The sequence below is a fragment of the Neolamprologus brichardi genome, chromosome 2 (assembly GCF_056152115.1).
Source record: "Neolamprologus brichardi isolate AB-2024 chromosome 2, ASM5615211v1, whole genome shotgun sequence".
NCBI lineage: Eukaryota > Metazoa > Chordata > Actinopteri > Cichliformes > Cichlidae > Neolamprologus > Neolamprologus brichardi.
Genome location: NC_142105.1, coordinates 12,160,669 through 12,187,187, shown reverse-complemented (window position 1 = coordinate 12,187,187; position 26,519 = coordinate 12,160,669). Strand labels below are relative to the sequence as shown.

The 26,519-nt window shown below is 43.0% G+C and overlaps 1 protein-coding gene across 1 annotated transcript in view; it reads right to left on the bottom strand.

The window, feature by feature from the left end:
* Window positions 1–26,519, bottom strand: part of htr4 (5-hydroxytryptamine receptor 4) — a 106,709-nt gene that overhangs the window by 69,402 nt on the left and 10,788 nt on the right. The window contains exon 2 of the mRNA XM_006797645.3: window positions 10,518–10,631. Coding sequence (XP_006797708.2) covers window positions 10,518–10,631 — 114 coding nt within the window. The remainder of the gene's footprint in view (window positions 1–10,517; window positions 10,632–26,519) is intronic.

Below are 26,519 nucleotides of genomic sequence, written 5' to 3'. Positions count from 1 at the left end.
CACGCACACACACACACGTACATGTCTGAGTGAAGAACATGAGATTTTGGGATGAATCCTCACTGATTTCTAAGCTCCTGCTGAGTTTTGTTCCTTTTTTCTGTGTTAAGTGACTGTCTTTATCCAGCAGCACGGATCCCACAGACGAGTCACACTAAATCTCAGTCCAATTTCACCAAGATAAAGACGACAAACTTTACAAAAACCACAGAGAGCCATGTGTTACTCTCATCTTCTTCACCAATCGCTACAGCGGGCTTGTGCTAGTCAGCAGTTCAGAGAGAGGAGGTTGATAACGCTTTGCTCACATTTTTATTGATTTGATGAGTCGCATGTTGTCAGAAACACAGCCCATTTCATTCAAAGCATAAACAGCCTTCACTTTTCGATGAACCACTTGTCTCTGAGTGATTCTGTGTCGCCTACATGTTTCATAACGGTTGTGGTAGAGGCATGGGGGTCTGTACGTAGAGCAGCTGAGTGATGAAAAAATGTGATGTCACATTAGCCTTCACTTCCTAACATGCATACACACAGATCTGTGCATGACTTCTGTACATGAACCTGAATTTGCTTTAGATTTAAAGTTCCTACGCCCACCTGTACAAGTCTTTAATGTTACTACCAGTATTATTGCATCCTGGCCACTATTTATATTATTATGAACATTGTATATTTATGTTTTTGCAAAACACCATGAGCCACCTCCAGGTACAGGTGTTTCCTCAAATAGAGAAATGTGGGTGTGGCTTCAGCACAAGTCTGCTAATGTGGGATGAGCCTGATTTAGTAACGAGCATGTGGCGGCATCTGTTATCACCATCACAAACCTGATGGTGATTTTGTGTGTTTTAGCACATGTTAGCACATGTCACACGCTGCAGCATCACACACACAAACAAAAATCACTTATTCTCTCTTATGTTTTGGATTATCTGCTGGAGTTTGAGTCTGTTGGTTATACTTTAGTCCAGTTAATGTCTATTTTCTGTTAGCTTTCTGCTTCAAGTGATTTGGTTTATTTAGTGTTTTGTGTTTCCTGTGTGCATTGTCGCCCCGTGTAGGTGTTCCCGTCTTCTGTTACTTCCTGTTTTATTTTGTCACAGCCGGGTTAAAGTTTCGGACGCGTGCTGAGCATGTCTGAACCTTTGGAGCTGCACAGCACGCCTCCCAGTTCATCTTCTGTCTGAAACATGCTGCTTTAGCTCCTCCCCCTCTAAGACAACTGTAGATGGGATGAATGAGATGACCTCATTAGAAATAGCCACTCTCTATGACATCACACTGATCCAGGTGTTAAAAAACTACCATAAATCATCTATTTTACCCCACAATGGGCCATCATTCTAAATGATGGAGCATTCACACCCCCCACCCCACCCCCCCTCCCCAAATCAGCTTTACTTCCATCTTTTTAAGTACATTCAATGGATTTCACTCTGCAGGTTTTAAACTACGCGTCACTGCTCACACACCTTGGACAGACACACACACACACACACACACACACACACACACAAATTTACTGCAGTTTGACAAAACAAAGAAATCCTGAGATGAGGTGATAGCTTGCCACTCTCAGTCAGCTGTAAAATCCTGGACTTGTATGTGCAAGAAATCAATTTCAGCTATTGATTAGTGGCATCACAGTTTGTCTGTGATGCCACTAATAACCTGATGGACAAAAAGGCAGCTGCACAGCAGTCAGCCAGTAATTCACTCAAAGGCAGAAAACACCACCACTAACAGCTCTGCAGACAAAAAGTCGGTCAGTCAGCCGCCTCGTCTCTGCGCTGTCAATGTCCGCGTCTATAAATAACCTCAGTACGAGGGAATGGCCGCGAAGGCTTTCCATCCGCCTAACCCAAACACTGCTCTGGAACAGGCCGGTACACCTCTGCCTGCAGTAAATCCTGCGCACACACACGGAGCTGTGTTGGCTATAATTCAGAGCAGTTTAGAAGCATTAAGAAGCCCTGAGGTGGAGGAGGAGGCGCTGTGTTTAGTCAGGATGACAGACTGTGTTTAGCTGAAAGTCCTTTGAATAAATAAACTTTATTAGCAGGGACTGTGTGACGAGGACGTCCAACATGTAAGATCTAAGAAAAGATGATTCAAACAGAAAGGTCAGAGAGGAGAAGCAAACATGCAGGAATCATTTCAGATGCTCTCATATTCATCAAGTTTCTGTCCCGTCCAATCAAACTGTTTCTGGCTGGGTCACCTCCTGATGGCGAAGCCACGTAAACTAAACGACCATCTGCATTTATAACAAATGCCGATAAAAAGCATGAAGCTTGTAATCTTGTTTTGCAGAATAGAGCCGGAGGCCTCGATGGCGTCTGCAACAACACAATCACAAAGACGAGCTTTAATGGGAATGATAAAACCTACAGTTCAATTAAATCCCCATAACTGGGTTTTTATTTCATTACTGCCTTTGAAGAATTTCTGAGAGAAAAAAGGTGCAGTCAGGAATAATAATAAAGGAATTTAAACTTTAATGTTTTTTTAAAAAACAGCACAAAAAACTGAAATCAGCAATTACACCCAATTAATCCTTGGAGGACACAGTTATTTATTTCATTCATTTAAATCAGAAAAAATCATTTCAAACTCAATTAAGTCAGCCAAATATTTTATGACTACAACTAAAAACACGACACCAAATAGCACTTTAACGAAGTGCAGGGATAATTTAACGACAATCTCAAAGGCAGAAATAAAACAATGGAAAGAATGAATGAATCGTTTGGAAAGGTCTTTTCTTTCATGTTCTTTTTCACTTAAACTATTTTATTTGATGAATTTAGTTCTTACTTTTGTAAATGATGTAAATAAACTTTGATGTTAAAAGACAAAATCAGAAATGTGGAAGCAAAGTTTCTGCTGCGACCCGTTTATAACAGCGAGCGCTCCCAGAGCTGCTCAGTGTCTATAAACACACACACTGTGTGGCAGCGTGTGTGTGTGTGTGTTCACACACTCGACATGACACACAGAGAGAAACAAAAGGTGGTAACAGTGATTTTGTTTGTGTGATGTTTCATGATGAGTGCTTTACCACCCTCTGAATCACCCTCTGCTGGTGTTTACTGTGTGTGTGTGTGTGTGTGTGTGTGTGTGTGTGTGTGTGTGTGTGTGTGTGTACTGTATATTAGGTAAACATGTAAAATGCCTCTAAGCTGTTTAGCTCCCTGCCTCACACAAACCTGGCTGCTGTGGAAAAACCCGACCACTGCCTCGATGATTTGCTGGTTACGAGAATAAAGGCCTCAGGTTATTTTAAACCACAGATGAAAGATTATAAGAGAAATAGAGACTTACTCAGCAGTTTTTATTTTTTATAAATTATTCCGACTGTGACATATTGAGCTGCTAATGTTATCATGGTGCTCTCGTCTCTTCGAGAGCACCAGATTTACTTGTTGTTCCTAGAGTATTTAAAAGTAAAATGGGAGGCAGAGCCTTCAGTTTTCAGGCCCCTCTTCTGTGGAAGCAGCTACCAGTTTGGATTCAAGAGACAGACACTATCTCTACTTTTAAGATTAGGCTTCAAACCTTCGTATAGTTAGGGCTGGATTAGGTGACCATGAATCGGGGGTTCCCATTAATTTAGTAACTGGGATTATAAATTTGGAAAAGCTGGTCCCAGACTGAGTGAGAGTGACTCTGCAGTGAGGGATGAGGAAGACGTTTACAAAGGCACATGAAAAGCAGCTTCAGGAGGAGCCGTGGATATAAAGTATGGGCATTATGCTGTAATCTGAGTTTCTCTGACTACAACAAGACTACAAACAGACGGGTGATAGTCATCCATGAGCTGCTGGAACAGTTTTTTATTCATTCATATGGATTCTCTGAAAAACATCTCCTTAAAATAATGATTTCCACCATAAAAATAGGGGTGGGCGATATAAACGATATACGATAGAAACTATATAAATTTGGCCAATGATAGAGATTTTCACTATACCGCTCTACCGCGATAGCGCATGTTGAAGATGTCATCAAGCTGCGTCTGTTTTGGTCGAAAGCATCGCAGCGGCTAAAACCATTATCATCTACAAATTATGCCGGGCGACAGTCATAGCAAAGAGATGAAGCACTTTTGAATTATGGGGAAAGCCAAAAACTGCACTTCCTCCACTTCCATAACATTGATTCATTAATGTTGAATTCTCTCGCAGCTGTTCTGTTCCCATGTTGTTGCAGTATATTAATAACTAACCTTGTATTGTGGATGAATAATCTCAGTTGTTTTCCTGACTGAAGTTTGCCCCGTGTATAGCATCCTGCTATGCGATTGCATTTGTCCCTAACCACCAGAATCCCTCATGTTAACTTTTATCAAGTGGGAAAAAAAGTTGGGTTCATCCTCCAACTTCACTGTGCTAATGTTATGCTAACATAGCTGTGTCGCTAGCAATCACGTAGCACAACATTATATACCAGGTTGTCCAACTTCAGGAACCCTGCAAACGTCACTGCTGTTTATTTTTCTGTCTTCATTTATGTTGGAAGTGATAGCAGAGCTGTACGTTTTAATTAGTTTCAAAAATCTCTCAGTCAGAACATGGTATGTCATGTTTAGGTGGAAACTAGCGAGCTAACTTCCTGTTAACTTGTAACTCCGTTAAATTTAATAAATTCTGTTTTCATGGATGCATGGATGTTAAACTTAATTGTTACACCTGGTAAAGCACCAATGCTGATGATTTTATTAAAGATGAAAGAATTTAGACCGTTTTTAACTCTCAGTGTTCGTTTGACTTTGGGACCTGAAGCAGACGGAGTTTTGGACCCAGATTACTCCGCGAAGCTCCTCACTACAGCAGCCGTAATGCTCTGACAATCCATCAAGCAGTGGCTTACCAAAGTTGTACTAAAACATTTTTAACAGATTTCTGCGTCAGTAAGCACAACCAGAATTCATACATAAGGCACACTAACAATTTTTGTGAAAATTAAAGGATTTTAAGTGTGCCTTGTAGTGTTGAAAATATGTTATACAGAAGAAAAGAATATAATGCAATATATATTGTTCCCGCACGTGCTTCGAATTATACCGCGATATGGATTTTAGGCCATATCGCCCAGCCCTACATAAAAATTAATTCATTAATTAATATTCCACTCATCATTGTTTAACTGAGTTGAGATCTGATGACTGCTGTATGATTCACTTTCACTTTAACCCTTTAAGACCTACCATAGAACCAAGTCCGCCAGAGCTTATATTATATTTTTACATGCTGTGGAGCCATTTTTGGGAGCATTTCAAGTTGCTATACATCAATACAACCATTACAGCCTAGATTTTAATAATATGTATGCATTAAGTGCATAGTAATTACATAAATTGCAAAAAAGTGCAATAAACTACAAAAAAATTGAAAATCGTTTTTGTTTTTTTAACATATATTTCTAGTTAGAGAAATTTAAGAGGCTTATCCCTCAAAACTGTAAATACAAAAAAGTTGCACAAAATAGTTTCCCACCACAGGAAATTTATTTTGAGTGTCTTCATAGTTTTATTTTTGAAATACACCAATTTTTATATACTGCAGGAAAAACAAAAATAAATATTATAATGCAAATTTGCAAAAAAGCAGCATATGCATCAAAATAAACTATTTCCAGCAGTGCAATATGAGTCCTAAGCATCCCAGAAACGACACAGAAAGTCATAAAGTCAAACATAACTTTTAAAAACACCAGTATAGGCTCATTGAGGCCCGGACGGTAAAAAACTACATTTCCGCGAAAATGACGTCACTTCCGGTTTCGGGCAGGTCATGGCGGACATGCGATAGTTCGCGCTGACGTCTATTCCAACGTAGGAAGTGTTACAAACAGCTGATCGGATCGGCAAAGCGTGTTTCTGGAATATTATGTTTTTGTTGCTGCAAGTGCTTTTTATGCAGTTTTTGCAAAGCTATATGTGGAAGGAAACTGTGACCGAGGACAAGCTGATGGCATAAGATGTAAGTACAACTCCTCCGCTTTCATATGCAAAAACAATTATTGCGCTAGCTTACGTGGTTGCAGAGCTACCGGGATTTAAAAATAGTTATGCAAAACAGAGCGTGCCCGCTCTGACCGGCTTTAAAGGGTTAAGCTCTTTTAAACTCCCATCAGGACAGAAATATTTGAACGTAAGCCACTGTTCGTCTGTCTCGCAGCGACTCTCTTCTCTCGCTGTCAGGTGTCAGCCTCCGGGTCTGAAAAATGAAGCCAACGCGTACCTGCCAAAACACACAGCCCAGATTCTATTGACAGGTGGAGGCGACACAGGCGGCTGGAGTCCCTGAACTGGACCTCTGGGCCAGGTTTGTGCTGTTGGAGCCTTTTGAGGCACTTTTAATAACATCATGTGACCAATACCATGGCTGCTGTGAGGTCACTGTACTAACATTATTGTCCAAGACTTTTTGGGGCACAGTGAGATTCAATGATTTTATCTGGATGTTACTGAGCTCAGCATCCTCCAAATATGGTCAGTTCTGGCTCCAAAAAGCCAACATGACTGATTAATGTTAGGCTGCAGAAAATAATGGGAGATGTGACACTGTCCATCTTTTGTTTACAGTTTTTGGTTTGCATAAGCACTTGTCCCACATATAATCCCAAAACCACACAAATCACACACCAACTGTATGTGAGCCTTTACAGACCGACAGGCACGACCACCGTCACAGTGACTGATCTCACCACTGTTAATCTGTTCCTACCTGGGATACTCATGATTCCTGTAAATGATGTGCAAATAGTTCCTATTTACTTTATCGCCCACATTCACCAGAGGGACGTCCCCACTGAGCATTTCTGTCTGAGCGATCCCAGTGGACAGAAGAACAAAGACATAAATGTTCCCATCTCAGCAACGTAAGACATCACAGCAGACATGCCATCACTCACTGACTTCAACATGGCACACACACACACACACACACACACACACACACACACACACTACATCCCATGAGTCAAAGGTCATGAGAGGGGCAAAGAAAGAAAGATGAGAGACGTCAGACAGAGAGAGGGACAAATGCTGTGTCCCAAAACGTCGGCCGCATCCTCCAGAGGCCGCATTTGAAGGCCGATTACGTCACAGCCAGGTGACAAAGGCTGTCCCAATTCGTCGACTCCTTCAAATGCGGCCGACAAATGCGTCCTTCATTTCCGCGAATTTGAAGGATGGGTCGGATGTGTCCTTCGTGGCCCACCATATCCCAGAATTCATAGCGCGGCACAGCCAAATTTCAGCTGACAACAATGGCGGCCGCTACTAAGTTTTAAAATTACTCTTATTAATCTTTCTGGGCCACAAAATAAACTTTTAACATATTTTAAGGCGAGAAAGTAGCTGTGTAAATTACAAATATATGCTTGGTTTATCAAGACATCACATATTTGCAAAAGTGTGCCGACGTTTTCGGAGACGTCTGTTACCCACCAGCTCGATAGCAAGCCGGGGGGTTCAATGGTCACTCCAGCCGGCGAGAGCAGCGGACTCCCGGCTTCATCGTTTTCAGACCCACGCTCTTTCGCTACTCAGGTTAAACATGATATAAGTCACTCAGATAACTTAAAAATGTAATTGTTTGCCTTTTTTGGGTGTTTTATTTGTTCTGGAGCAAATCGGTTTGGCTGAGATCAAAGTTATTAGATTATTGGATTAAATAAAACTTTATTAATCCATCGAGTGGGTTCCTCTGGGATTTTCACACACCTGAATTAACGTTAAACAGAAAACTGATTAAACAGAAGTGTGAGACGGTCGAGAATTTACGCCAGTGTCCTGTTATATTTTAGATAGCAAGGAGCAGACGGCCGAGTTTATTAAACTCCACCGACACAGCGGTGACGCAAATCTGAAGGCTAGACTGTCCCATTTCATAGCCTCGCACTTCCGGCCTTCTCGGTCTTTGAAGGACCCGGCCCACGTAGACCGCGAAGGCCGGGTCCTCCGAAGGATGCAGCCAACGTTTTGGGACACAGCTAAAGAGAAGGGTGAGGTGAAGATGGAGGACTGAAGCACTAAGATGACAGCAGCTCCCACATGACCCTCCATCCTCAGCCTGACCCTCTGACTCCGCCTCTAATTCCTTCACTGTTCATACACCCTTCTCCTTTGCTTCATGAAGATCAGAGCTGCAATGGTGGAAACCACTTTAGAAAATACAGACACACACGATGAAGCAGTTTCTGCCACGATTCTGTAGCTGTTACAGACCGTGGAGGCAAACACAAAGTCCATAAAGGAGAAAATAGCACATACACATCACACACTGAAGAAGGAGAAGGAGTGACAGCAAACATTAATAAACACAGAGGGGAGCTGGAGGAAGAAGAGACAGCAGGGAGAATGAGACACAACTGAACCAAATCACAGGATGACATGAGGAAGCAAAACTAGCAGCAAGGCACAAGGAACACTATCAAAATAAAGGAAGTGAGATCACTAAACACAGACGTGAACGTAACACAGGAGACTCATCACATGAGGATGGAACACAGGGAGGGATTCACATCTAAAGCAGCTAAGAAAAAACTGAATCCGCTAATGATCCAACAATAAACACAGGGCTCGCAAAATCGCTAGCCCGACGTCCCGGGGATAGCGATTTTTCCAGTCGGGCTACCAAAATCTATCTCTGCCCTGCCCGTCGGGCTATCATAGGAAGGAAAAATATATGTCAATGCTTTTGCATTCTTTCGGAAATGTAGCTGGGTAATTATGTCATTGGCATCGGTGAGCCACTGTCAATATGTGACATATTGAAATCGCGTTTGAATTTGCGCTTGTTTTTTGCTTTCACTTTGCGATCGCGTGAACTGTGTATAGAGAGCGACAGCACTGATTGATGAGTGACGATCATTTGAGCACCAATTCCTCTGACATCATCTTATCAATCGTTAGCTTACTATGCAAACATGACAAGTGAAATCTCCCGCAGCAAGCTTAAACATGTGAGAGGCTGATCGCGCAGAGAATCGCTGAGCGTTATGTGAGTGCGTGTGTAAAAGCAGCAGGATATATATTTTAGTTCTGCTGAGCCAAATAAGGCAGGTCAGGGTGAAGAAGTGACAGCCAAAGAAAAGCTTACCACAAAACGGAAAAGTTACGACAAATCAGACTATAAGGCAAAAAGAAAGTGCAGCTTTATGGTTTCATGGACAAAATAATTTCTGTGGCTGCAATATGACAAGCTATATAACCAGGGGTGCACATAAGTGGTCCGCAGGTGCGCATTCCCTGTCAAAATAAAAAACGCGCACAAGATAAGAAGTTGCAACACGTGTTTGCGTACATAAGATTTTCTGGGGGAGGACAGACATTTGTTTAGAACTCTTAAAGATGTCGCAGAAGCTCCTTTAAGCAATTACTTTGATGTTCCTCCACCTCCAAAGAAATGTCAGAAGGAGTCCGAACCACAAAAGAAGCACGTATTCTTGGGAAAGTGGTTGCAGGAGGTGAGCTGGCTTCAAACAAATGATGAACGCACAGAGATGTGGTGCGGAATGTGCCGTGAAAATCCCACTCTAGCGGACAAAAACAGTGCCTTTTATATGGACGCAAACGCGCGTTGCAACTTTTTATCTGGTGCGTGTCTTTTATTTTGACAGCGAATGCGCACATGCGGACCACTTATATGCACCCGGTTAAATAACATAATGTTCTGCCGGGTGTGTTGTTGGTTTTCCCTCGATTTCTGAGTCGACAAGCGCCATTGTTACTGGGACCAGTCATTTTAAGAAAGGCCCCCATTAGAACCCATGAGAAATGCAAGAAATGCATTATTGCTCAGTCTGCAATATCTTTCCCAGAACAAACACCAATTGCAAATAACATACTAAAAAATAAACCTGAAAATCAGTTTAAAACAGCGTACTATGTTGCAAAGAATGAACTACCACTGGCACAATTTAGCAGTCTTTGCAAACTTCAAAAAGCAAATGGCCTAGATCTTGGTTCCACTTGCCTCTTACCCGTGACTTCAGGGGAAATTTCAAATTCAGGATCTGACACAGACTGATTCATGTTCTACACAGTTCTTACAAGTTCATAGAAATTTCTGTTCAATTAGAACCAAGTATTTGAGTTGATGATTGTAATTTTTATTTGTTTATTATTTGTTTATTATTATTTATTTGTTTTTCAACAATTTTTTGATTAATGTTTTGTTTCCTTTACAATATTATACTTTAATGTATAATATTGTAACGGAAACAAAACAGGAAACAAAACATCAATCAAAAAATTGCTCTCTTTTTTATTCGGGCTACTTAAATTTATTTTGGGCTTCCAAAAATTGAAGAGTCCCTGCCCGAAGGGCTACCAGGGATTTTGAAATTTTGCGAGCCCTGAAACATTACCAGGAATCAAAAGAAAATATTTAAATAAGAAACAGGCAGTGAAAAAAAATGTGCTGCTCTGACTGTTGCTGATTTACTCTCATGCACATCAGCCAATCACACAGAAGCGCTTTTAAGAAGAAGGTCGTTCCCACCTGAGTTGTCTGTCCTTGCAGACGGCCACCATGACCAGCAGGTTTCCAAAGATGCTCATCAGCATGACCAGAGACAGGAAGCAGATCAGGGCCATCCGCTTTGGCATGCTATCGCTGCAGGGAGATAAAACAACACCATGTCAGTTTAAGTCTAAAAGCCTGCTAGGATTCTGAACTGAGAGGATTCTGTCACATTTCAGGCGCCTTACAGTAAAAGAAGTTAGCGAGGGTGGTCTCTGCCTGCGTAGCTACCCTTGGAAAACACTGCTGTAATGTTTATTGATATTTACAAAGGTGTCAGAACTCGTCAGGCAGGGTACAGAGAGGCCGTCAGCTCTCATTTTATGCGAGAGAGAGAGTTAAAACTGCAGAGTGACCCCTCATGTGGCATTTATTACAGACAATATTACAATCTTTCTTTCATCAGCCTGCACCACGCGGGGGAGCAACAAGAAATCAGCCCTGCTCTCTGCTTGCGTCGGTTCATTAGGTTCAGCCTCTGGAGCTAGTCATTAGCGGTAAAAGCTCCATTCAAGTAAAGATGGATTTACCTGTTCTTGTTTGGTGTCTCTGGCTAAGAGGATGTCACTGAAAACATTCAGATGCAAATGAGATTTATTTCCATCTCCAAGCCTGCTGAACCCGAACAAGCAGCCAGGTGCAGCAGTGATGATATCCTGTGTATTTAAAAGCAGAGGTCTCTTCCTCTGCTGCACTGATTGCTTCCACCTACATAAGCACTCGGAGAGGCTTCAGGATGCATGGATGCGTCTCACAACAACAAAAAGAGACTCGGGAGTCACAGCGAGGAACAAACTCCCCTCCGCACCCTGCAGGTAGAACAGTATGGAGCAGAAGCTGAGAGCCAGACGCATCTGCACACTCAGAAAGAAAGGCGGACACATTTATGCTGTACCTATCTGATCAGCTTGAATTGTCACCAAAGTTCGCAGCAGACATTTTGTCATTTGGGTTTGATAAATGAGCGTGAAAGAAGCACTGAAACCAGCGCAGTGCAATTGTCTTCTGTGAAACCATTCATCTGCACAACACTGCTGCACGTCGAGGGGAGGCAGAGGCAACGTGAACGGCTCTCTTCATCAGGCCCAGAGCGAGCTCACGTAAAACGGGCATTTCACAGGTCACGTGACCCTTCTTCAGCTTTAAGTGGTCCCTGTGAGCGCCCCCTGCTCCAATCACGGACACTATGTGTGATCATGTTTCATGGTGATGATTCGACGCTCTTAAAACAAGAATCAGTGACGACGTGGTGCTTCCAGCTAGCTTTAAACAGAACCTCTGAACATGACCTGCTGCCAACCAGGTGATCAGTTCAGCACCAGTTACCACGGTGATCTAGCCAGGTAAAAAGAGAAACCCTTTGAGAAGCAGAAAGCTCACACAGCTCAGTAATACACTAGTCTGGCTTTGTAGCACAGGATAGTCGAATCAAGAGCAACAAACCAAAGTGTGAGTGCATCCTATCGAGCAGAAGCAAAACAAATAAAGTCTGCAGCAGCAGATGACCAATCAGAAACCTGCACAGGTGTACCAACCGCATGGGATTTTACAAAGAAAGAGATAAAACAGAGAATTCAGTCTGAAAGTAATAAGAAACAGCGACACAGGAGGTCTAAAAGCCTCCAGGCTTTTCTAGCTATGTGCAGACCACAGGACCACACAGGGATCTGATGCTAACGTCCTGGTTAGAGGTCCTCAGAGGTCCCGAGTCTGCCCCCGCTGCGTCAAAGCCCTTTTAGTAACAAAGGGGCCTAAATCAAAGTGCTTTCAGCGTTTGGCGGATTCATGCTATTCATGGCAGAGGTGCTCATGTCCTGGCTCCAGCATCGCTGCTGCACCTCAAAGCTGTGCTCTGATTTTTTATATCAACTTTCGTACACAGCCTGTTTGAAAGACCCCATTTCCACCTCCTGGGGTCGAGCTGTGCTGAGCCTGAGACACGAGAAGGTCAAAGCAGGCGAACGATCTTTGTAACAGAAAAAACCCGGACACAGAAACCCGAACACAAATCACTTCTCCCCAAAACACAACAAACAGCATTTACTGAGGTTAAACTGTCATCATAAGGAGCATAAACACAAAAACACACTCGCCTGTTTTACAAAGCTCATCTTCCAGCGATAACTGAGACGTCTTTGGTCATAGATACAGAACTGACATGTTGCGTATTCAGTATCCAACATGGGGAATATGATATGATAAATAATACAGGCTAAAACTGCAGGCATTGCATTTTCGCCCCCACACACGTATAACCTTTAGAAAATGTCTCGGGTCCAGCCAGCGTGAGTTATGAATCGAAGCTCCTGGAGCCACTTCTGTGGTTTGAGAGATCTCAGAAAGCGAGTCTTTAAACTCACACTTGTTTGACATCGGTAATGCATCACAGCAATCCTTCTGAGGTTTGCTGTCTCTCTCGCAGCTCACAGCCTGGCGGGGAGGTGGGAAAACACGATGAACGACAGCGACTGACACGGCTGGGTGGGCAACATCTCCCCACATGAGAAAATTCAAATTTCTACAGGAGAAAGTGACGTTTAGAGACGTTTATCTCTGGCTTTTATGTACTGTCCACATTATCGGTAACATACAAACATGAGCCTCTGTGCTGAATTCAGGAACCTGTCCCCGTCTGCCAAATGATTTCCCTCTCAGCATCCGAGGTTCAAAGGCAAAGTGATAGTGTGCAAATGAGGCTTGTTCTTTGATCCGTGATGCCAGTGCACTAATCAGATCAAACGGGAACGCTGACTTCTCAACAGAAGCCATTACCAAGAAATAATCAAGAGGCTTCACAATAATCCTTCACGTCGAGTTTGTCAGGTACACCTTTCCCCTAAATGAGACACTGATACGCTCATTATGGCGGTATCACCTGGCTTCTAACATGGCGACAGGTACGAAAGGCGCTGTGCAAATATTGGCTTTGGTGAGAGAGTCTCGGCTCATTTTGCTTTTATAATTAATGGATCAGCTGCAGAAGCTAGAGCAGTGCTGAGCGCACACACTTACTGATCATTAGCTAGAGTCATGTTCACTCGCTACAGCTGCTGGTGGTCTGCTCCTTAATGAACAATTAGGCCACACCGTCCGATGAAAAGGATTTTATTTAGGATTTAAACTCCACTGTCAGAACCTTAAACACAGACCTGCAGCTTCCACAGCAAACTTTCAGCGAACTGACGCTTTGACACTTAAACTAAGAGGTTCAACATTTCCAAGCACAACACTGTTGTTGTTATATCATAGTTTTTTTCTAAAGTGGGAGTAAAGTTTGTGTAAATCATATGACGATCCACCTGTCACCAGGTTTACAGCTGTTCTCAGTGTTTATGCTCATGGGCTGGGCACAGAGCTCGCTGCCATAAAAAAGGGACGGTGCAGCAATCACATTAGCACTTTAGGACACACACCTGACCCATACCTGGACACACACACACACCTGAGGACAGCCTGCTCTTGAAGCCATTATTTTAAAAAGTGACAGTGAAGTGCAGCTAATCCAACAGATGGATGAAATATGTGATAACCCTGTGTTATTTATACCGTGCTGATAGGAGCATGTCTTGTTCATGTCTTGAACTTGTTCAAGGTCAGCACGGGACCACACTCAATACTGTTTAGTCTCTGAGCTGAGAGATCTGTCTGAACCCAAGAGGACGTCTGTGTAGGTTCTCAGTGTTCCAGGTCAAGGTAGCATGAAGAAAACTGCACTTCTTCAGGTTTGTCAGGCCCTTTCAGCTCTCATCCAAGTGGCCTCTGCAGTTCTAAAGGCTGATGTCCTGCCTATCTAACCCTAACGCCCAAACCCCAATCAGTGTGTGGAGTGGTTGTTCTGTTCTGTCTGATGGAACATTGGTTCTCGCCTGAGCATCTTCGCTGATTTAATAAATGCACAGTTTGGACAAACACGTGTTTTCAGTGGTCACATGATGATGGGGGACATCAAGGTGACAACACCAGTAAGGGTTAAATAGTCCATCAGTTTTTAGGATGGAGGACATCTTCAGGATGAGAAGCGAGAATGAAGGCCAGCTGCTGGGAGGCAAACACACACCAGGACACCTGCATCTGTGTCTTGTTTGGGACTGTGACTACACACCTGACAGAAGGCATCACACACAGTAACCCGGCTCCTGATCACTCTTCAAAACGCGCTTAATTAAGCTGTGACTTCTTCAGATTGAGTGTAACGTCTCATCCAAGTACGTTATAAGGTAAAGGGTTTGGAAAGAACACAGCTGACGTCCTTTGAAAGCAAATGTGCTTAGGTGACAGACATCCACAGACGACAGAGGCAGGAATTTCCTCTGCTGCTCCTCAACGATTCTGCAGACGTACAAAAAGGGCTTTCTGCTGTTGAAGCAGAGAGACTGAGAAAGACAAACAGAGAAGCTGTGGAACAGTGGGTTTGAAGGATGAAAGACATCAGATACACGTGAACTTTGACCTGAGTTAAGCTGGGTATGCTAGGTAATCAGCACAGAGCAGCCTCAATTAGGAGCTCAGAGGTGACAGATGAGCGGGGAAATACGTCCATCATCCATAACATCTGGTTTCTCTTACTCCTGGTGAAGACTAAATGCACATAAATAATGTTTTTGCACATTCTTGGCTCTGAGCTTGATATTCTCAGTTGGTCTGACTCTGGTGAGTGACAGCTGGAGAGCCAAACCTTTGAAATATGAACACACACGTATAAAAAAAATCCTTTTACAGCTATAGGGGATCACATATCATGTGGCTGAACTAAATGAGCTTCCACAGATTGGCTGCATGGAGCTGACTGTTAGTGAGAGCTGGACTGAGCTCTCAGAAGTCTTCACTGAGGTCCTCTCAGAGCTGAAGCTCAAGCAAAAATGCTACGTGACAGCGTGCACGGGATCTGTCGAGTCAACTGAGGTGGGCCGACAGAGATTGATTTGTTAGTTCCACCTGCTCGCAGTCATTTCCCCTCCTCACCACCTGACCGCAGCTGATGCAATCAAATCTGCAGAAACGCCACAGGGTGTGGTGACGCAGCTCGTCTACACAGCATAAAAACACACCAAAACCTTTTTTTCTGTTCTCTGTGCCACACATTTACACAATATTAAAGAGAGCATTTACAAAATATTATCAACAAATAAAATGAACAAAGAATCTGAGTGGGGCTGAGTGCAGAGCAGTCTCTGAAGTGCAGCAGCCAGGCTTGATGCATCATTTAAATGCTTCTCTAGAAAGTTCATGTTCATCTGAGGACACAGCGTCAGGAAACAAGCTAAATTTATTTCTGGGTGAGACATCCAGCGGGACTCTGAGCTCTCTGTCAGAGAGATGAAAATTAAAGATGGAGGGAGCAGGAAGTCCTGGCCACATCCACGGGGAATTTCAGAGAAGAAGAAGAAGGGAGACGTGAGAGCATGTGAATCATTGATTTCATCTCCAAACTGAACTTCCTCCAGAGACACGGTGCCCTGGCTTTGACAAATTTCCACGATGATGACGCTCGCGGTGCATTAGCGGCTGTGCAACCAATAGACACTGATCATCTCAACTGAGATACCTGAAATGATTATCGCTTGTCAGAAACCTTATTTGGGCTTTCAGCTCGTTCATTTTCATTACTTTTAGGTTTTCCTCCATGTCAGCCTGTGAGATGTTTATTTTAATCAGAGTTCACCGAAATCTACTCAACAACTTTCCTTTAAAAATAAAGAAACTGTTTTTAATGAGTTTTTAAAGAGCTTAATGACTGAGATCTTAGTAGTGACCATCGCTGGCAACAACGGCGGATATACACTCAATCGGTCAAGCGGCATTTGCCTCCCTAGTGGGAGCCGTATCTTCATTATTTACATTTCCATTGATTTGTTGGTCCTTCGGGCCTTCTTGATTATCCGGTCAGCATTCCAGAAGAGCACATTTCAACATATAGGATGATTGGATGAATCCTGTTCTAATGCATGTTCTGAACCATTCAGTGTCTCCATACTCAGTCCAGAAGCTTCTTGGTCTTCATACAGTGTTCTCATGAGGTTAATCAGTAGAAACGCACACGACCTTTAATGTCTTCCAAAAGTATTCGATGGTCCCCACAGTTAAAACTTTACTGTAATATATAAAGCATAGGTTGAAACTTTGCTGATATTCTTTGGTATATGTCTGGTCACCATGTTGTCGTAAGAGGCTGTATGTCATCCATGAACCAAAACAAGTTTGGCGCCTCTGATTTAACCTTTGGAAGACCTTCAGCTGCTGCTCAGCCCAAATTTTAATCAGGAGTTAGTCCTTTACAGCAGGCTCCTAAAAATAATTCTTCTTTAACATCATCTAAACATACCATGCTCCTCTGAGAGCGCTGTCTCTAAAAGCAAACTGTTTCACATTATTTTATTATAACAGTGAGAAAAAGACTCCATTGTCTGCTCTCAAATGCCATTTCAGCCTCACACCCCACCCTGTCCATCCAAACCCGTTTTCTCTGTTCTGCTCACCCAAGCATGGCCACAAGTTTACGCACACACACAAGAGTGTGTAAACAGCGAGGATGGCCTCCAATTTCCAACCAACAGCTGCCTGTGTGCTGCTCAGTCAGGGTCTGATAGCGGCGATCTCTCCGCTGGACTCGAGATTATTTTCTTTGCTCTGATGGGTCTTTTAAGTGTGGCTGCAGCTGCTGAGTTTTACTTCTGAACGACAGGTTTTGGTTTCTGAGTTGTGAGACCGGAGTTTGGGTCTAATTAGGTTCTGTTATCTTTACCTCACCAATGAAACACGTTTAAAGCATAAAGGAGTGCAGGCGAGAAGCAGCAGAAAGGTAGAAAAAACAATGTGCTTTCCAAGCGAGGCTGTCAGAGCTGAAAGCGCAGTGAAGTGTTTGTGACAGCTCCGGCAGCCTCAGCTGGGGGCTATTCCTGTATATGCAGACAGACGAACATTGTAAGTGACAGACAGTCAAGTGTGACAGCAAAGAACTTCCTTTATTACATTTTTGTTTTCTTTATAGTCATGAGGGGCTCAAACCGGTTAATAAGGGAAAAATTCTGGTTTTATGACACCCCATCGCTTCATATGGCCTCCCTGAGCTTGGTTCATCCTGGAGGTTTCTTCCTGTTTAAAGGGAGTTTTTCCTTCCCGCTGTCGCCAAAGTGCTTGCTCATAGGGGGTCATGCGATTGTTTTTGTTTTTCTCTTGTATGTATTATTGTAGGGTCTGCCTTACAATATAAAGTGAGATATATAAAGAATGAGATCACAGATACAAGCAGCAGATGTAAGATGAGCACTTTGCTCATTTGGAAGGAGCTCGGAGCTGATACTGGTATCACCTCCTAGGTGAGGTGTTTTGGACATGACCGGAACTGGCTTGGGAACATCTCAGAGTCCCCTGAGAAGAAGTGAAGTAAGTGGCCAGAGGATGGATATACAGATGGGTGGAAGTATGTATTGATAGATGGTTAGAAATGTTAGAAGGACAACCTTAGTCTTATACAAATCTGTGGTTGGTTTAGGATTGTAAAGACCAAAGCATCTGTTTTAATGAACGAGAAGCCAGAAACTCCAGCATGTTCCACTGATGAGCTTCTCGCAGTTTGTCAGTAACACTTGTCATTTATGTAATTTCATCACTGCTGTTCCCGAGAATCCATGTTGCTCTGTGCTGGAGCCTCACAAATGGATGGAGACCTTCACATTGTTGATGTTTTATCAGATTTTAAGCTTGTTTTGCATTTATTTCAGCCCACTTATTTCAACTGCTGAGACTGGTGAGTGTTTCTGCTACAAATAAAAAAACACCAGTCTGTCGCAGGGCCCAGAATGAAAGCACTAATATATATTTATAATAATCCGTTTCTATTGTCTGTGATCAGAAACCTGAAGCACTGAAATAAAAGAAGCGCGGTGACGACCTGACTGCACCTGACATTTACAGCGATGCATCATCAGGATATTTCTGGCTGTGATGATGGGTGATAGCGGCACAGAGTTCAGTGGATTGTTTGCACAGATAAATTAAGCTCCTCCAAGCTTTCTGAGTGTCGCTAACATCGTGATTGGAAATGTCAAGTAACTCTGTCAAGTGTTTCAGCTGCAGAGCTGCAGAGCAGAGAAATACATTGTTTCAGTCATCACAGTTTGCTACACAGAATTTCAGTTTCAGAAAATCGAAAAAGTTTGAAGGTGTCTGACTGAATACTGTTTATAATCAAACCCAGTGGAGAACTTTGAGACAAATTTTTCTCACAAAACAGACAAAAACCACGAAAATCAGGAACAATTTAAGATTCCACAGGAGAAAAAAACACCACCTGAATCAGACGAACTGCAGAACACACAAGAGAAGCAATCACCATCATGATCACTGCAATCATTCAGACACACACACACACACACACAGGTTCATTTGTCTCGATCATGCAGAAACACCCTTCCTTAAAAATCCTCCTCGTGTGTGTTCACACATCTATTCACATCTTTCCAAATGGCGCACCTTTAATCAGCACAATGGCAGTCATCCACTTCAACACTGTTTTTAAAGCTTTGAAATCCAAACTGTTCCTCAACAACAACTGGTCTCATCATGTATCCTGAACACGTCACCCCAAGGCTGCGTGCCGTCCACTAACGCCATTCTTTTAGGCTTCGAGCAAAATTTTTAGCCAACTGCGTCGCAGTGCTGCCTGTGCTCATTTTCCTCGGCTCATATGCGATGCAGCATCAGTGCTTTCACATCAGGTTCAGCGATTGGACTGACAGATGACTGGCAGGAGCTCTCTTTGCAGAAACACCAGGACGGGGACCAATGCTTGACTTTGTAATTCATGCTCTGAAACCGGACAGGCGTGAAAGCTGTTTGGAAAGATTGACAACTTGCACAGAAATTGGTTTTAGTTCAAGGCGGTTACTCATGCTCAGGTTCAATAAAGCTTGATCAATTTTAGGCACACAAAGAGACAAACGGCCTCTGAGATCAAAATTTGCTGACTGTCCAAACCCACAGTCTGGCTGTGACTCCGTCGCCTCCATGCAGACATAGACTATCCAGCTTTGAAACAATTTTAAGCCAATTGGCTCCTACAGTACGTGCTGGACCACCCGGAGACTTGGTATGTTCTCTGTTAGAAACCCAAACCTCCTGCAGATGAGCCTGCCTGTAACCATAGTAACAGTAGTTTGGCCTGTTGCTGTGATTCTGGCAGCAGACCTCTGATTAGCTGCCCATGTTTCAGGTACGTCTGCTGCTTTTGTCCACCGGCAACTCTGAAAAATGCACTCATACACAAAAGAAAGTGTGTTCAGATGTCTTTGACAGAAATTAGACATGTCAGACAAACAATCAGTTTGTAAACTCATGCGTTGGTCTCTGACGATGAAGCTCTGTTTGGAGCACTTTTCTACAGCACTTTGTACAACTTGCCTCATTTACACATTCACGCTCTGAGAGCAGCTCTGGGTTCCTTCTTGCCCAAGGGTACTTTGGCATGCAGACTGAAGCAGTCAGGGATGGAACAACTCACCTTCAGTAGATGACCTGCTGAGCTCCAGTAGCTCCTTTTCTACCTTTGGATCTGTATAAAGTCATGAGGTACAGCCAATCAGAAGAAGGTTGGTTTGAAGTGGGAGGAGTTTGCTTCAGACAGAGAATGAGAAGCCCTTTCACAACAAATATTTAAATTTTTAACGATGGTTGGATAATTTGACTGCCATCATTGATTACAGTCCTCTGACATGCTGTAACACATGCACTGCCGTTACATTAACCTGACGGTCCTGACGCATCGTACACAACTGAAAGAAGTGTGCCTCGCCCTCATGCACCTGTTTTTATGATGATGACTCATCATCTGTTACTGCTTCACTGACCGGTAGAGCTGCCAAAGCTTTAAATAATGCAGAGAAAGAAGCTAAATTAAGAGAAAAGTCCAGGTCTGTTTTTAATTGAATGATTAATCAACACTAATGTGATAAATTTTGTAATTACTGAATATAGTTGATGTAAAACTTCACTTAAGCCTTGTGAAATCACAGATGTGAGTTTCATAAATGGGTTATAAATTAGAAGTACCTTCGAAAAATCCAGTTTGCTGGAAATAATAGAGGATATTTTCAGTGTAATAATATAATCGAGGGCCAAGAATAACTGAGCACATTTCACAGCCATAAAGCTCGTCTAAACTCAGAGGATGATTGCCTGAACATAATGCGATGACCCGGTCTGCCTGAATGGGATAGGTAATGATGTGTGACCGACGGAGGAGGCAGAGAAGGACAATAAGGGTCCACGAACCACGAAACATCAGAATAGAAAAGGCCCACGCAGTCTGTGTGAAATCTGCCTGGAGATAGAAACGGTCAGGAGGCCTGGGACACCCACTCTGCGTGATTATGTTAAGACATCATCACTACTGAGTCCTTCTCAATGAATCCTCTGCTTTCCCCGGTGGGGAAGGGTTACTTAGGCCCCGGATAAATGTAAGCGCAACACAGACTGCATGCAGACACAGCCGAGCAGCAGTCCAGATTAATGGCATCGGTAACGAGGTCCGTTTTCTCCTGAACTTTCTGGGTGTGATGAGTTTAGCAGCTCTGGTGCCACTGGCTACACCTCTTTATTTTGCTAAGCAATACTGGCTCCAAAGTGAAGGTTTGATTGGGTAACCAGACCAGTGTCATGTGTGCAGGAATGTGGACCCGAAACCTTTATTTAGGCGAAGAAAGCGTCCACAGATATAAACCGAAGACACACTGGAGATAAAAACTGCTGGGAAATAATAACAGACATCACAAAGAGCAAGGCGAGAGATGGAGCTCTGAATATAAAAAGGCTGATTGGGCTAACACGTTAACACCGGTGTGGACAATCGCCACAGCGAGGAAATAAAACTAAAGACGGTAAAGTGAGGAGCAATAATTAACAGGGAAGTGCAGACTAACCTAAGCATGGCAGGAAACATAGAGGGAATACACAAAGGTGAAAATCAAGACCACAAACAAACAGACATTCATTTAAACAGAAGCCCACGAATATAAAACACTGGTTAAAAGAGCCAGGACCACGACAAGCAGAGGACATGATTTATCTATGAGGAGTTCTCCCTGGGCAGCCGTGATGGTGGGAGTGAACCAGTCTCAGTCACTGTGGGAACCCACAAAATAAAAAGAGTGAAAAAGATTAACACAGGTTTTTCCACCTGTGGCGGGTCTTTCACCTTAGGCGGGCATTCACGTAGTCATTTCTACTGTAAAACAAACCAAAATACCTTCAAATAAATCCTGAGTGGCTCACTTCGATGACCTCTTGCCATGTGAATGTGTGTGTGAATGGGTGGATGACAGGTTGTGTAAAGCGCTTTGGGGTCCTTAGGGACTAGAAAAGCGCTATACAAATATAGGCCATTTACCTTTTTTTTTTTTTTACCTCTTTCTGATCACAGAGCAAATCTCTGGACACTCCATGGTTTTGGTTTAAACATGAAAAGTGCCTTCAGGTTTGCACTTACTTCATAAAACGTCTTAAAGCAGAAAAGCATCTCCGTAAAACTCTGTTTTTATTCAGCACAAATGTTAATATTATCATTTTTATTTATTGAAACACAAAGACTGCTCAGTGAGTTTACTTCACTGTCAGCAGCACAGTGAAACAAACCAGACTGAGCTCTAAATAACTTCCTCCTTTCAGCTGCAAGTAAGATAAACCTACCAAATGTAGGTCGCCAAAGGTGACGTGTTACAAAATGCACTTTTAAATAAGTAAGAACACAGAGACCATTTCAGACTGAGTCACAGTCCTGAACTAAGGCATCAGCTCCCCACCATAATAAGAGTCACTGACTAATTCAAACATCGTGTGATTCAAACTCAAATTAGTGACAGAGCAGCATGAGCCATCAGTGAGCCGTCAGTGCTAATGTGGAATAAAAAGCCCTGCAAATCATTTCAGGCTAATTGTCTCATAACGATTTCCCGAAGGCGCAAGGCGTGATTCTGGCAGCTTCCCATATAAACGCATCCCAAAGGCGAGGAAACAGGCTTCAGGCAATCAAATATGAGCTCAGCTACTTTACATCAGCTGGTTTGGTAGGCCGTTTCCTCCCAATTATCAATCATTCATTGGCCTCTTCTTGCAAGCTTTGCCCTGTAAGGGGGGTGTATCTGGAAATGGCTTGCACCTAGGGCCAGGTCTAAGCTGGTGTTACCACATGTGACCCACCGCACGTCCTTGTCTCCGCCCACAGACTGGGTAAAGGGGTGAGGACGCCCTGACAGGTATGCCTGACAGCTGTAATGACGCTGAACAGGAAGTGTGTAAGTCCTAAAGTTTTAGATTGAAAGCTTTAGCTGACCATGTGATTGAAAGGAGAATAAATGGCTCCTCAGACAGTGGAGCGTGGGACAGATTGAATCCATGAATTATTCCACCAAACACGGCATAAGGAGACTCTGGGACAAAGTGAGGCTTTATGGTAATGTACCGGTACACGATGATAATGCCCACATCATCATGCTGATGTTTACCAGGTTCAGTGTTAACCCTGTTCACCATTTCAGTTTAGGGTGTGACATCACCAAGGGCCTTGTGGACTGTAAGATGTGGGCTGTCATCATTTTAGGAGTCATAAAACGTGGTTTTTGAAGTGGGATAGTGGAGCGCATGGATGGAGAAAACAAACAAAGGTGAGCTCCATTTTTGGAGGTAAAGCCGTCCGGGCTGGGAAAGTGATCGTTGTCGGCACCGACTTGTCAGAGGAGCTGTGGTTCTTCGCGCTCTCATGTCTACTTATTTTCCACAAAAAAAAACAAAGGAAGTTCTCCATGCTGCTCCGACCTGCCAGCTATCTCGGAAACCATATAAAGTGTTTACCTTGGAGGCGTGGTGTAACGGTAAGGTTCAAATTCGGACTTCTGGTATAAAAATAAAAAAAAAACAAAAATATCCAGAGGTTTTATTTTGGTGCCTCAGAGGTTTGTGTAGGTTCTCACACATATATAATATAAAATTATGCAACACTGAAAAAAATTCCCTTCTAATGGTGAGCAGCCAACAGTCAAGTTCTCATAACAGGAACACACAGCAGACTCAGTATAATGTACTCAGCGTGCCGCGTGATGATACGTGCGGCAGAATTCTTGAAGAATCTTATTTACATACTGACAGAGTGACGATAACACTTTCTTAGTAATAAACTGCATCCATCTGCTGAAGGCTCCTGGCAAAATTCAAACTGGCAACAGCCGCAGTCAAACACCGGGTTAGGTTGCCAGGCAACATGTTTTGACCAAGTGTACGTGAGCCTGATTTTGTTTGGTCCACCAGCAGAGAGATGCCCACAGACCAGCCTGGCGATTAAAGTCACAGAAGGTGTGGAATCGTATCCGAGTGTCGCTTAAATGTTGAGCATGTGTCCCGACATGATGGTGAAACAGAAAATCAGGAAAAGATACTGCATGATCTACTAAAACAATACTGTGCTAGCTTTTAATGACTCTGGCTCCCTGCACTGAAGCAAAAGAGTTTGCGGTACGTTTGCAGCGCTCCGAGTTATTTACTACCTCTGACAACTAACTGACTGACTGTCACTGACTGTTTACTTATCATAAAAAGTCTAATTGGGAGTCACAGCTTGGGCAAGTAACACGGTCAGTTTATGCTGCAAGCACAACAATTATTCACAACTGTGTAACTACACAAAACTTCAAAATGTCTTTTCTAAGGACTTATTTATGAAAATTATTATTTGTAATGAAAAATAAACTTCTCTTCTAACATGCAGAGAAGGGTTGAAATTTGTCATTAATATGCAGCACACACACACACACACACACACACACACACACACACACACACTTTCAGGTCTTTACTTGTTTTGAAGCACATGTGAGGGGAGACGTTCAAAACACTCACTGAGGAAGATTAAGGTGGAAGCTTCTTTGTTTCTGTCTCCAGGAAAGCACCTGACATTACCAATGCAGTTATGGGTGTACTGATATTCCCACCCTTTACTATTTTTTGACAGTTTTATGAGTTTATAAAGTAAAAGCGTACCTCCCAGCTGACTTTCCAGCTGTTTCATGTTCAGCTGTTGTGCTCGTTCATTGTTACATGGTTTGCATTCAGGCACAATACTGAGAATATTGTGGGTCATACTCAAAACCCAAGATATGAGGGAGATGAGAAACTTAGAGAGAGAAAAAACCCTCCACAACTTGTGTTTTGTTTTGTTGATGTGGACAAATATAAGTAGAATTAAACAGCAGTCAAATTAACTTGAACATTAAACACATAATATTAGATCAGTCGATATGCAGATGATACGTTATTGTTTCTACAGAACCTCCTTCATCACTTCATGGAACTTTAAATTCCCTGTTTTATGGTTTTTTCACCTTTCCACCACCCATCCTATCATACACATCACATGCTCAGCCATCAAATATCACAATCAATCCATCTCTACCTCAAGCTCAACTGGTTAGGCTCTGACCAATCAGCTTCAATACACGCTCAGATGGACTCTATGGATGCTAACCCATCAGATAGCACCTGGCTGCATGCAGAACAAACACCTTGAAATAACGTGAGAGTTTCAGTTCCAGTCAAACAACCAAACAGCGTCTTTGCTTCGAATCATGACATGCAGCAGCAGCAGCAGCAGCAGCTCTCACAGCCTGCTGGAAATTTCACTCAATCGTAAACACTCCTCTCTTTTTCAAATTTAGTCTCATCTGGCAATTAGAAAGAAACTACACATGGACTAAAAAAGGCTTCACACGTCTTCAACATATTATTCATATTAACATCCTGAAAAGGTCATTCATAGAGTCATTTACATTTTCTGTTCTGGACTGAACAGAGAACAGCAACTCCAATCATCCATCTAAGCAAAATCCAAAAAGGCAAATACCTCCGAGCTAATCAACATCCTGCACAGAGAAACATGACAATCTCCCAAATAAGTAACTCCTGGAGTCACAGAAACATCGATTTCATGGTAAGGAATGCAAACCTACAATTCAGACAATATAATTCACAGAAGGGGAGCTCACATACAAAACACACCACATGACTATATTCACATAGACGGCTTTGCACATCAGCAAGTCGCCTCCCCCCTCTGCACCCATCCATCCGAACAAACAACCTCAACGTGGCTGTTTACGCTCCGGTTCTAAGGAGGCGGAGCTCTCATCATCTGCAGGAAAACTACAAGTGTGGTCAGCATGGAGTCTCCACATGAGCAGTCTGACAAAGTTTTCAAATGCATCAAGGACGATGACTTAACTTACTCGACTTCCCTCTGGGATTAATAAAGTCTCTCTGATTCTGAACGTTATGCATGCGTGTATGCATTAACAAAGGAAAACAGACCTGAAGCATAAAAATATGCATTAAATTGTGTTTGCTGGACTGATTCCAGTGTTATATTCTTTCAGTTTCAGAGAGGAAGCATCTGAAGTAGAACAGAATGAAATTCACTGCTACTGGAACAAATTCCTGCTGATCCATTTTTACTGCAGGACTTTGGGAGGTTGCTTTATGTTGTAGAGGAGTCTCCTGCCTGGGGATTAATGTCTGCTGATGCTTTTTAAGTTCTGATATTGAGTGCAGATAATGCCAAAGGGATTCCCAGACAGTATTCACTGAGCCCAGAGAAACTGTCAGAGTCACTGAGAAGATTAATAAAGGGGAGACATAAATAGAAAGACAAGCAGACAGAGTAAAGAAAAAAAGCAGCAGTCCCAGGACATTCTCCAGAATAGAATGAACAAATAGAGGTGATGGAGGAGAAGCAGGACTGGAGCGGCAGCTGCAGACTCTGTCCACATCTCACCTCAGTGTGACTGACCCACATTAATCCATCATTCTGTGTCCTTTCATTGGCTCAGTCCAGAGAGGCCTTCAGACTTCACCTCACGCAAAAGAATTGGGGTCAAACTAATGTGAAACTGCTCCTTCCACCGTTTCACTCGGGCACAGAACAGCATCTTTATCTCGTATCTG